Below are 13,280 nucleotides of genomic sequence, written 5' to 3'. Positions count from 1 at the left end.
AAAGATGTGTGATAAAATATACACATTTAAATGAATTCACGATTTTTTTCATTTAACTGCCTATAATACTTAATAATCAATTAATATCATATGAATTTGAAATAAATATCCCAAGTTGCTCTCAAAGCAAATTTATATGAACCAATTTTTGTTACCTAATGATATTCGTAGCATTATTATTAATACTTAATTTATTATCAAAATACCACACTTTTTGTTTTTGTTTGAAACAAAAACAAATGTATATTTTTATCTTACTTTATTGGGTAGAACGGTAAGAAACATTCCTGTGCCAAAAACAATAATAATCCAAGATATATAACCTTAAAACAACTATTCATGTTTAACATGAAACCACAAGTTTTTTACCTTCCACATAAGTTATTATTGCTAATAAATGCATGCATTTAGCAGTATAGCCACTGGGCCCGCCTAGGTAACAGGTAACAAGAATTATTTTATACATTTAATGAGAAAAAAAATTATTGAAAGGAAATGAATGAGATGTATATAAAGACATGTCGGATAGGTGCAGGAACTGTAGTCTAGAAGTTGGGGCGAACCTTTCGATTGCAATAGAGGAGTCACTTAGAAAAGTTAATATATTTGTTTGCAAAAAATGTTTTGTTAATGGAAAGGATGATGAATACAGTATGATGACAATGAGTAATGCAATGAATGATTACGCATTAAGTTCTCAAGATCTTACAGGTAACCACTTTTCTATCATTAAAAAGCCAACTTCATACGGAAGAAATAGTTTTATGAAGCTTTATTATAAATTTCAAGTAGAAGAAGCAGCAATCAAAAAATACGGCACAATTGAAAAAGCCCAAATGGAATCTGAAAATATCAAAGAAAGAAGAATGCAGAATCAAATAAATAGAAAGTTCGGTATTTCAGGGGATATTAAGAGAGAAGAGAAAACAGCTAAACAAAAAAGGAGAAAAATTGAGATTGAAAACAAAAAAAGACAGGAAAAAATTGCAAGTTATCACAAACACGAATATGGGGATCCAATCAATATAGATGAATCGAAGAACCTGTTTCAAAAAAAGTGCAAGGAATGCGACTTTAAATTAATTTGGGAGGAACTATAAATTTAAGTATTTGATTAATACTATATTTTTATCTTGCTTTTTAGTTTCATTAATCTTGAAAAAATTTTATTTGGCCAAATCTAAAATTGTTAGTAGTAATGTTTTTACAGTAATTGACGTCAATTTTTAATATTCTATCTGCATTTGAACTCACCATTTGATACAAAACTTTCCCAATGATCATTGACTCGTGAATTGGGCCATAGTGTCTTGAGTCTCTTGAATTCACAATATTATCTCCTTGTACCCAATAGTGGTCTTTTGGAATAATAACATTATAGCAACCACTATAATTGCATATTTCATCTAGTGTAAAATCGGTGTTTTCACAATCTATTGTAGTAACTAGTGTATAATTGGGATATAATGTCACCATATCACCTCCCTAAAGAAAAAGGTCAATAAGATGCAATTAAGTTAAGTGAAATTTCTCATTTTAGAACTACGTTACTATTAGCAATGTAGTTTATATATTCATATAATAATTGTAGCGTTCTTACCTTTGCAATGACTCTTTTACAAATACGAAGATCTGGATCATCCTTTGAGTATGCAATAACTATATTTCCCTTTTCGATTGGACTTCTGTATATATTTTTAAATATTCTGGAAAATAGAATTCTAATTCTCTCGTAAATTAAAATTTCACCATCAGGACTTATTGTTGGCGACATTGAAGGCCCATTTGTTAAACAAAAGTTGACTACATATTTTTGAATCAAGTGAAATCCAACAAAAATCTTAAAAAGCTTAAAATTTCTGTTAAATAAAAAGTAACTCCTCATTCATTTGTATCGTTTTCGGTGATTTTTTGCTCACATTCAGCATAGATAACACTAGAAAGGCGGGGTGACAACTTTGCCATTGGGAAGATGACCAAAATCTATTAAAATTAGGAATATCACATTGGATTGAGTTCGACTAAACTTAAGAAGTATGAAAGTAATTGGCCTTATCTCCGGTGGTAAAGATAGCATCTTTAACTTGCTCTGTTGCAGACAACTGGGATTTGAAATAGTCGTTCTTGCAAACTTAACTCCAAATGAGGATTTAATAGAATTAGACAGTTACATGTACCAAAGTATCGGAAAAGAACTAGTTCCACTCATATCTGAATGTTTGGAAATTCCAGTTGTCCGAAGAAGCATTTCTGGGAGGGCGGTTAATCAAAATATTGACTACAGAAATACTGAGGGCGATGAAGTAGAGGATTTATACCTGATACTAAAAACAATACTGGAGACTTATCCAGATGTTGGAGGGATAAGTTGTGGTGCAGTCATGTCAAATTACCAAAGAAATAGACTTGAGGAAGTTGCTTATCGTTTAAATCTTAGTTCATATTGTTTTATGTGGATGTTACCGGAATATGCATTATTAAAGTCAATTGTGGATAGCAATCTTAGGAGCATGATAGTTAAGGTCGCTTCATTCGGATTAGGTGAAAATTACATTGGAAAGTTTGTTTCCGATTGTTTGGAATCATTTGATTCTATACAGAAAAATGTGTGTAGCGATTTTCATTGTTGTGGTGAAGGTGGAGAGTATGAAACGATAACATTGGACGGTCCAAGTGTATTGTTTAAAAATAAATACATTTCAATTCAAGAGTACAATAGTGTATGCTTAGACTCAAATCCATACGCCCCAGTATATGTTCTGAGACCCGCAAAGTATTCAATAATGAATAAAGGAGAAAGCGAAGATAGTAAGGGTTATTGTTTGCCATTCATAGATCCAAGCAGTTGCTTAGAGTATTATATTTTAAGAACAGGCAGATATATTTTATTAGAGACAGAAAATAAACAATTAGAAGGTACTGATAGCAGTTCAGAAAAGGATATAATTAATTATGAGTTTCCAGATAATTTTTTCGATGTTAATGTATTTGAAACAAATAAGACTTTTATATTGAATTTTACCACAGAATTCTCTGAAAGTAAGGAATTATATGATAAAGTCAGAAGCGTATTTCTTGAAAATGTTTGTAATAAGGCGTGGTTTATTGGATGCAACGCTGTCATATTGAATGCAACTTTATTTTTATCAGAGATGGATAGCATTGCAAGTAACTTTAATATCCTTAATCTATTAAGTAATATTTGGAAGAATATATATTTTGGTACTCATAATGCTAATTGGAGTCCAGCAATTAATTTAGGATATGTTAATTGCCAAAACAAAATTTCAAATGATTTTGTTAGGTATAATATTATTATAAATAAACACTCAAATGACAATAAATACAAGTACATTTATAACTATTCATCATCCTCTATTTCCTCATATGGCACATCGATGCCAAAGTCTTTTTCTAATAACATTTCAATAATGAAATACAAAGATCATTTATCTCTAAGCAGTTTTAAAATAGAAGACCAAAAAACAAACAATATAAATTCGTCTTTTATTATCTCTTCTTGTATTTATGGTATAATTCCTCACTCTCAATTACCTCCAAGTGATGAACAAATAACTAACTTCATTAGAAAAAGTGAAAAATTATGCAACAATGAAGAAATATCAATCTCTTATTCAAGACTTTCAATTGAATTGTCACTTGCAGTAAGATCTTTTCGTTGCGACCTGAATTCTGTTTTATATAACTCAAATTTACTGTCATCTAATAACAGGGTGGACTTTAGATACGATATATTCAACATAACACATATGTGGATAGTTGAAATCTCTAACGCAAATATCCCACTATTAAAAATATCACAATTTTTTAAATCGCTTATAGGAATGTATAGAAGTAATGAGGAACATAGTTTAAACGAGTGGTCAGACATTCATAAGTATATTTGTAAGAACTCAGTTGAGCATATAGACCCTATTGTTGTTCCAGTTGTAACGGAAGATTATTTAAATTTCGACTCAAAATGTAAGGTGACTCCTTTATCCTTTTTTAAAAGTGACTACAATAACTATTACTCGATTAGAGAAACAGAAAACAATGCTTACTGGAATTTTGAGGCAAGAATAGTGGATTCAACAGATCATGCCATATTCTGGTTATTCAGTTTGGATTCAGGTACAATTATAACTCAAAACAATATTAATGATGTTTTTAACGAACTACTACTTATAATTAACACTATTATCACAGAAAAATTCAACTTTACACTAAGTGAATCCAACATACTTTTTTCAAAGCTATTTGTTAAAAGGAATTATTACAACTTGGTTATTTCCAATATAAAAAATACTAAAATTTTGTATTCCTCCACAATAATTCCAGCGAAATGTCTTTATAATGACTCCCCACTCGAATACACTCTCGTTTTATCGGAATAAGTATCCTAAATTTACAAAGAAGGGTAGTGGTACGTATTAAAATAAATGTTTACAACAAAAAATCGACTTTAATCCTAACAAAAAACTAAAATAAAAAATTAAAAAAATCTTAGATAATTAGAATACGAGTCAAAGTGACATTTTAATAACTCCCCACTCGCGAAAAAAGAAAAAAAATACAATTTCAAAGTAACTAGATTCTATAGCAACGTTTATATTATTGGTTTATTAGAGAAAAAATTGATTGCATGCAAGCATTTCAGCCAACAAGACCGGTATAAGACTTGTTTTTGCATGTGGGAAACACTAAATACCGGTATAAAATAATTTTTAAAGGCGCGCAAAACATGAATAGCTAGTGGTAAAAAAAAAAACAAAAGAAAAAATGACACTTGTCACACACAAAAAAAAGAAAATTTAAATCCAGGGTAAAGTAAAAAAATTAAAATAAATAAATACATGGAAAATAAATAATTCGCCGTTCAAGTAAATTATTGATAATACTAACTTTGAGGACTTGTATACTTATATAATCAAAAAAATACATAAAGACATGACAAGTTGGATCTTCCGACAAGACGCCAAGTGCATATACTACTGCATTCAGCGTAATGTCGACGTAATACAGTATTTTTGATTCGTTTAAAAGCAATAAAAAGGAATATATTGGAATAACAAGTTCCATATAGGAAAAATAGAATAAGGTCGAGATCTAAGGCTATGTCATTATTGAATAAGAAACAAGGTTATTAAAGTACTGCTTTAATTTGCTCAATTATCCACAATATAATAAAGCACTTTATTGTAAAATTAAGAAGACCCACATACTGGTGTAAACAAAGCAATTAATAACCTGATAGGAATATATTTTTGGGTATAATATAATCTGAAAATATATAGATCGTAAAGTTTTATTAGTGTGGAAACAAAAGAACATAAATTATCATTGAATTTAATATACGTTGTGTATAAAATTAGGTGTATTTTAGTTGAGATTCTATTGTAAAACTGTGAGAAAGATTATTTAGTGAAAACAAGAAGATAAAAGAGGCACAAATAGAGCAAAAGTTAATCTAAAGAGTGTATTCATTGTTAAATAAAGTGATCTTCTATTGTAAAATACGTATTAAACAACAATCGTGGTTTGAAGTAATATATTACATTAATTAGATATAGAGAAATGCCAGGTGGTAGTAATACAAATTTTCATCCTCAATCTGGGCATCCAGGAGTAACTTGGTGTAGTGAAAGAAGAACATGGAGGATTTGTTATGCTCCAGAACCGGGTAAACGTGTAACAAAAAGCTTTAATCCACGTCATTACGGAGGATTAGAGCAAGCATTGCAGGCTGCCATTGAATATTTAAGAGAACAAAAGGCAAAGTTAAGTTTATTTAGACCAAATGGAAATTCTAACAAGGGTGAGAATTCTTCGAATATAAATATTAAAAAAGTGAATGACAAATTGAATGATTTACATAACACTAACAACAATAGTAACAATAACGCTGGTAATGTTCCACAAGACTTGGAAATAAATAATGGAAAATGTATAAATAATAAGCTTAACGGTAATAACAATCATAATCACATCCATGATCACAATAATAACAATAATAACTCAAGTTGGAACAATATACAATACAATGGATTTGATTATGGTTCCGGTTTAGGTAATACAGAATATAATAATGGCATAAATAGTGAGCTTTTACCTGGTTTTGAAAATGGAAAGATAACAAATAACCAAAATTTATTTAGTATGGAGAACACAAATAATGAGCAGTGGAATGTAACTGCTGCAGCAGTAATAGCACATGCAATTACATCTTCAAAGGCAAATGGATTTAATCAAAAAAGAAAAGCTAATTGTGAGTATTCAACATCTATGAGACAACCATCAAATAAAACGATAAAATCATCAAATATATATGATGACAATAACAACTACTTTAATCAAAGTAACACAACATTAATACAATCTAATAATATTGAATTGAATAATGGATATTGCTGTGACTGCTATAGCAATAGGGGTTTGATTAATAATTATAAAAAAAATGAAGATACAAACCATTTAATTGATAATAATTCGAATATGTTAGGGCAAAATACATTCCAATATCAATGCTCACAATCTACTAAATCGACAATATCATCTTCAAATAACAATTGTAATATTAATATCAGCGATACAAATAATAATAATAATGTTAACGCGAACAATAGCATTAGTCCATTTGTTTACGACTACAATGATCAAAATATTAATGAAGTAATGAACATACGTACACCAAAGTATGTTAACTATCAACGTCATACAGGAAATCAAAATGTAGAAGATGATCTATTGCATCCATCAATTGCATCTTCATCACCGCTAGGTAGAGTATTTCAATCAACACCATACTCTAATATGGATAATTATGAGAATATATTAACACCAAATATGAGAACTAACAATCTGCATAATCATGGAATTAATATGGTTGGACATAATATAGATAATAATAATAATACTAATCATAGTAACCATAGTAATAATGGCAATAATAATAATAATAATAATGGTAATAATAATAATAATAATTGTAATAATAATAATAGATATTATGGAGGAAACATTTACGAAAATGATGTAGGAATATTATCAAACAATAGTAAAGTTAGTAATAATAATAAAAATGATTATACTAATGGAAATTGTGGTTTAAATTGTGCAACAAACAATGGCTCAAATCATGGAAACTGTTCTTGTAATAACTGTATTAATAACAACTTACCACCTCAAAATGAATTTAGTGACTATCAGTCTCCATTTTCAACCTGGTTTGAAGGTTTGGGTTCATGTTACTCCGAGATAGAGGATGCATTTTTGAGCAAAAGTAGTCAGCTATTGCCTGTGGGTTCTCTTGGACCATATTCATTTCAACCATATAAAGAACAAAATAATGGCTCTGATGTAAATGGAAAATCAATAGTTGAAAGTATATTGTTGCCACTATCTACAACAAGTTGTAGTACGTCAGCTGAACCACAATTATCAAATGAATTAATTCTTGATTCGTGCCAAACCATTAATTTATTTCAGCAAAATAATAAAAATTCATGTATAGGCGATAATAATAATCCAATTAATATTAATTAATAGGTTTTTTTTATATTGAATAGAATAAAATTGATAAGTGAATATAATATTAATTTTATTATTTGTTATATTTGCTTTCTTACTTTAAGATATATATATTTACATAAGGAAAGCACAATAAATCACAGTTCGTAGGAAAAAAGTGATTAAATATGGCAACCATATTGATCGTCTAATTACTTGGCTACTATACTATCTGAAAATAAAGTATTAATAATCTTAAATGACGAAGGCAAAACGAGGATGAGAGAACATTGAATTAACATTAAATTGAAACAAACAATATTGTGTAATATTTCATTAAATCAATTCCATTTTATTAAATAAATCACTATTTTTTCAATATCAAATGTCAGGTATTCAAGTGAAATAAACGTAGATGATATTCAGATAAAGTTACAATTAAGCCGGTGACAACGGTGTTGTCACTAATTATTTATAAATTAATATAATAATCTACATTTTAGTCAAATAAATGGGTAATTGTATTCGAAAATTGATTATTAGATGAAATCTCTAATTAGGATTATTATTAATACGATAGATAGAAGAATAAATTGTTGTATCTTAAATTCATTTTTGTTTTTAACCGATGTTTAGCCTAAACAAATCATTAAAAATCATAAAACCACCATTTCCTGAGGGAATAAGATTAAATACTTGGGAAAACTTCAAGGGTTGGCCATCATCTATCCTGACGTCGCCTGTAACGAACACAATTGAACCGTTATTCGGAGAAGGTTGGCAATCAACACGGGAAATCTCAAATTGAACTCTTTGGAAGTTTAGTGAATTAAACTTATTTACTATACTAGCTTGCCCTTGAAATTGTGTATCTTCCCATGTAAGCATAGATTGAGGGCCATATAAATTCCCAAGTCCGGGTCTATTTGTTTGAAAGGTTTGATAATAGTGCTGAACAAATTGCTTGCCAATTTGGTCAAATTGAGGGTTCAACGAAATGTTTTGATTCATTTTTCTATTATCTAAATCTATCTTATCGATTACTGAAGGTATTAAAAATGAGTATAAAGGCCTTTTCCTTATCCAATATTCAACTATATACCTCTTTTAATATAATTGATATTATATTGTCTTATTTAAATTAAATTTACACAAATAAGAGGTCATTTAGAAGTATAAATATCTATATAAATAATTACAATAGGTATTAAATGAATGTTTCCGCCACATGAACTATATATTGATGTTTAGCGGATAAACAAAACGGAAAAGGAAAGTTTAACGAGTAAATGAGAACACCAAGTAAAATAAAGTAATATTAATTTTAATTAGAAATTCATCAACCTCTAGTATCAATGCCCATATCAGATATAGAAAACCAACTATGCTAGAAACAACGAATTAAAAACAAAATAAGATGATGAATCAATCAATATATTTCACCTCTAAAACCAATTTATGTGTGCTTAAACCATCAACTGACCAGTCACTCTCAAACACAACTATGATTTTATACCATTTTGTCTTTTATTTTGTTTCGAATTCTGTCAAGACCTCGTAGAGAGGTAAATTGTCATGTGGGGTGGGGATGGCGTAATATACCATTTTTGTTTGTTTAGGCGGGAAGTCTGTTACTTTGTCTCACATGGATACGGGGTACCGTAATAAACAAAAGTAGACCAAAAAAGTAATAAAATAATAAATAAACAATTGAGAACGTATGTTATGTATAATCATAAAAAGAATGAAATTGCAAAGAAGAGGTAAATCAAGCAACAACAGTAAAAAAAAGAATGTAATGTAGATCAATAAAATAAAAGTTAGATATACATTGTTATTTGAATGGATATTTATTTATATATAGATATATTTATTTATTAATATATTTTTTATTTTTTTGATATAGTGTTAGGGGCTAAGATAAATTAACCTGTGATAAGTAATTTGTTAGTTTAAGAAATGGCTATGTATTTTATAGTAGAGTAAAGAAATACAAAAAGGTGGTTTGTCTTGAGAGATAGACACGAAGATCATTGGGGCATTAGGTCTGGAATCTGTGAAATTCAGTAGGTATATATATAATGCTCAAATGATATTATAAGTAAATTTTTATTTAAAAATGTCTCAGTCATTAACAACACGTCAATCAAAACCGAAGACTTTAGATCCTCAAAAAAGGATTCGAGTTGTATACTCTATAAGTCAGTTTGAAAAGGCTTTAGAATATGACAATAATGACAAGTTGGAAGCAGATGAGATAAAGAATCTGGTTAACAGCGAAAAACAGAAAATACAAAATGTTATAAATCAACTCAGGCACAAAGATAAACCGTCTAGTAGCAACACGAGTAGCACCCACAAAAATGCAAGCAGCAATGACTCAAATTCAGGAGCAAGTGATAGTAACGCAAATTCAACGGGGTCGTCTGCTAGCAATACATCTACTGCTTCGACAATATTAGTTCCTCCAGTAGAAATCTGCCCACTAAATGTAGAGAAGACTACAAAGTTTCAAAGACCGGATCATTATATTAGATTTCCTGTTCATAAGGAATTTGTATCAGGTATAAGACTGGAGGACAACAGTATAGTACATTATAATATGGTTAAGGCAGATGAGGAGTTTTTAGACGAATTAAAAACCAAATTCAAGGGTGGAAGTGGTGTTTCTGAAATAGACTTCATTAAAATGATTGATTTAATGGAAAAAAGCACGGCGAGAGGAACTGAGATAAGTTTTGATGAAGCCATTCAACTCACACGTGACAAGAATATAAATATAAGGAACCAATTGGCATTGATTATTTATAAATATTGGAAGATGAGACGCCAAAAATTGGGTAAACCATTACTCCGTAATTTCTGGCCAATTACGTCTCCGCACGACTCGTCACCATATGCATGTTTCAGACCAAGGGTAAAGGAGAAAATGACATTGAGAAGACCCAGGAGAAATAATAAAGAAATGTTTGACAAACTAGAAAAGTTGTTAGACGATTTTAGGAAGGTAGAAAAAACATTTAGGAAGTTAAAACAGAGAGACGAGAAAAAATTATTATTAGCTGAGTTGGATATATGTATATTTGATCAAAAAAGGCATGAAGTATTCGATCCTTATTATAGATCTCCATTATGGGACAGACTAAAAAATTATAAGCTACAAAAAAGACAACAAAAAAAAGAAGTGAAAAACAGCATATTTAACAGTTTTGGTTTCATAAGTGGTACCAATAACACTATTAGTGGTATCAATAGCTTCAACACCGGGAATTATATTACTGGGCCAGGATCGTCAAATTTTGCTCAAATAGGTGGTTCTTTAAATATAATTAATGATATGTCAATTAATAATTTGAATATGGGTGACTTGAATTTATTCTTAAAACAGATTTCAATTGATATTTGCAATTTGGATTTACTCCTAAAATATTCGTGGGATAGTGAAATATCACTTCTGTCATATTATTATTTTGGTACTCTTATGTTATCATCTATTTTCAGTCAAATAAAAATGAATATTAGTAATAGAAACAAAGTATTAACCAATAATAGTGAAGATGCGATCGCCATATCGACTTCTGCTGCCACCAACAATGTAGAAAACCAAAATTCTCAACATATTAGTGATAATGAGAGTTCTTTTAGTGTTGAAAACAATAGCTCCAATTTAGATGATGCACTATTACACGAGCAAAATTCAAGTGCAAATAGCAATGAAAATAATTCACATCCATGTATCTCGCCTGCATATCAGAGAATGGCACTCCCAAATTATATTTTATCTATTTACAAAAATGGTGTAAATCTCTCAAGATTAGAGTCATTACAAAACTTTAGAACACCTTATATTCCTCATAGGTTGGTGAGGAGGAGGGGAAGGGGTGGAAGAATATGGTTTGATCGCCATTCACTTAATAAAGATAATTATGAGCCATTATTTGCTGATCCATATCAACTTGATTATGCCAGCAATTGTGGCAATAACAATCAATTCATGTTGGATTTATACTTCAAAAAGTCAATTTCAATGTGTGAGATCATAGATAAGCTTTGTACTGAAAACAATTTTGACATTTATGGTAATGATATTCACGGTTCTACCGGTGTTATCTCATCATCAAACAACGAAAATACTCTAAAAGTTTCGAGATCATCATTATCAAATTCTGTCGAAAATAACACTTCCCAAGGAATGGATTCATCTGGTAGCAACAATACTGGTAAAAACAATGAAAACGTCACTATTTCATCTGCTTCACGTCCTAGAGGAAGGAATAGTCAACTAAATAATAGTGATACCAATCAATCCAGATTAAATTCAAGTAAGAATAATCAACCGTACTTTGATGTTGAAATGTTAACATAACGTTTTAATAATATAATTAGTTTTTTTCTATAGTAATATTTGTATTTTTGCCTCAATTTATTTGACTATTTAGGACTTTATATTGTTGCTTTTCGCTGGAAAACTATCTGCACGCGTTTGTAGCATCAGTTTGTAATTAATTTTCCTCTTTACAGTGGATTTCTTTGGCTAATCGTTACTTATGTCGTAATTTTGTTTACTAATTCATGCACGTTTTTGTCTATGTAACTTTTTTTTCATATTATTGTTGTTGGCAGGCAATTTAATAACGCTGAAAGGTATATAACTTTAGGAAGCCATATATAGTTGTAATTCTCAATTATTTTTTAGGAACAAATTAAAACTTTTCTTAAAATAAAAGAAAAACACAAATATCTATTTTATTCTTATACAGTAAAAAAACACATTAATCGTGGAAAAAATGCTAGATGCATTAATGCATGCATGCAAACTATTTTATCCACATTGCAATGGTTTATATACCGGCATTAAATATACTATTTATAGTAGTGTAAAATAAATGCCATGCCCACTTTTAACTATTAACTTTTATGCAGTAATCTATTTTTATATTTAATTACCAAGTCATTTTTTAGTTTTATTTAACTCTAATCATAATATGAATAATTTATATTTGTTGAGTGCAGAAGATTTCAGTTTTATTGTTCCTAAAATGTTAATAATTATCTTATTGGTATTACTAATGATTTATAATCAAAAATAATTATTTACGTGAAACAAAAAAACAAATAACTCAAGTGTATTTATTTTACTATAATTTATAATAATTTAGATATTTATTCTCTTGCATCATATTTTGAAAACATGTGGTAAATATGTATTGAAAATAAAGACAATCAAGAAAAGCAGAAAGTTAAACAAATGAATTCTTTTTTTGCCTAGTAAAAATATACCGCCAAATGAATGCAAATAAACTCAACATATTCTTCTCTTAATCTTGTTTTAAATTTATCATCGATTTATCGCCGTCATCTATCTGAAATGACTTAACAATATATGATGGCGACATATCCACACTAAAATTATCATGTCAATTTTAAACAGTTAAGTAATAGTTATTTACATACACAAGATTGAAATAGAAAATTAACATTCTAAGTAAACTTTCCAATTATAACTAGTCTTATCTTAAGTAATAGTGCTCAAGTTTGCTGTTCAAACACAGTACTAGCGTAATTTACGATTTACTCTTTCTTCAATACTAATTTTTCTATTTAATCACAAAAATAAATCAATTATGTTTTAAACATACAACTTCGTACTAAGATAAATCCTGCTTATCTCGCGAAGACGTATTCCTGCACTATCATCCAAAAGAAAGAAAATCTCAAGATAACTTTTCACTCTTCTCTCAAAAAAATTGTTCACTATCAAAATAAGATAA

The 13,280-nt window shown here is 29.2% G+C and overlaps 6 protein-coding genes across 6 annotated transcripts; 4 read left to right on the top strand and 2 right to left on the bottom strand.

Annotated features, from left to right (window-relative positions):
• Nucleotides 1-518: 518 nt before the first annotated feature.
• On the top strand, nt 519-1,100 carry FG379_001003 (RAD14; the record flags this gene model as incomplete). The annotated part of the gene is made up of 1 exon (XM_067326378.1): nt 519-1,100. One exon carries the CDS (start codon nt 519-521, stop codon nt 1,098-1,100), a length of 582 nt encoding a protein of 193 aa, XP_067182819.1.
• Nucleotides 1,101-1,149: 49 nt separating this feature from the next.
• Nucleotides 1,150-1,885, bottom strand: FG379_001002 (uncharacterized protein; the record flags this gene model as incomplete). The annotated part of the gene is made up of 2 exons (XM_067326377.1): nt 1,150-1,485; nt 1,547-1,885. 2 exons carry the CDS (start codon nt 1,883-1,885, stop codon nt 1,150-1,152), a joined length of 675 nt encoding a protein of 224 aa, XP_067182818.1.
• Nucleotides 1,886-2,036: 151 nt separating this feature from the next.
• Nucleotides 2,037-4,397, top strand: FG379_001001 (MJ050-like PP-loop ATpase; the record flags this gene model as incomplete). Its single annotated transcript, XM_067326376.1, has 1 exon — nt 2,037-4,397. One exon carries the CDS (start codon nt 2,037-2,039, stop codon nt 4,395-4,397), a length of 2,361 nt encoding a protein of 786 aa, XP_067182817.1.
• A 1,180-nt stretch (nt 4,398-5,577) lies between these two features.
• Nucleotides 5,578-7,545, top strand: FG379_001000 (uncharacterized protein; the record flags this gene model as incomplete). Its single annotated transcript, XM_067326375.1, has 1 exon — nt 5,578-7,545. One exon carries the CDS (start codon nt 5,578-5,580, stop codon nt 7,543-7,545), a length of 1,968 nt encoding a protein of 655 aa, XP_067182816.1.
• A 585-nt stretch (nt 7,546-8,130) lies between these two features.
• On the bottom strand, nt 8,131-8,520 carry FG379_000999 (nuclear transport factor 2 (NTF); the record flags this gene model as incomplete). The annotated part of the gene is made up of 1 exon (XM_067326425.1): nt 8,131-8,520. The coding sequence occupies one exon, from the start codon at nt 8,518-8,520 to the stop codon at nt 8,131-8,133; it is 390 nt and encodes a 129-aa protein (XP_067182815.1).
• A 1,108-nt stretch (nt 8,521-9,628) lies between these two features.
• FG379_000997 (uncharacterized protein) lies at nt 9,629-11,875 on the top strand (the record flags this gene model as incomplete). The annotated part of the gene is made up of 1 exon (XM_067326423.1): nt 9,629-11,875. The coding sequence occupies one exon, from the start codon at nt 9,629-9,631 to the stop codon at nt 11,873-11,875; it is 2,247 nt and encodes a 748-aa protein (XP_067182813.1).
• Nucleotides 11,876-13,280: the final 1,405 nt, after the last annotated feature.

The sequence above is a fragment of the Cryptosporidium bovis genome, assembly GCF_009768925.1.
Source record: "Cryptosporidium bovis isolate 45015 chromosome Unknown contig_19, whole genome shotgun sequence".
NCBI classification, from domain to species: domain Eukaryota; phylum Apicomplexa; class Conoidasida; order Eucoccidiorida; family Cryptosporidiidae; genus Cryptosporidium; species Cryptosporidium bovis.
Note: the sequence above shows the minus strand (reverse complement) of the source record. Positions and strands in the feature narration are given on the sequence as shown.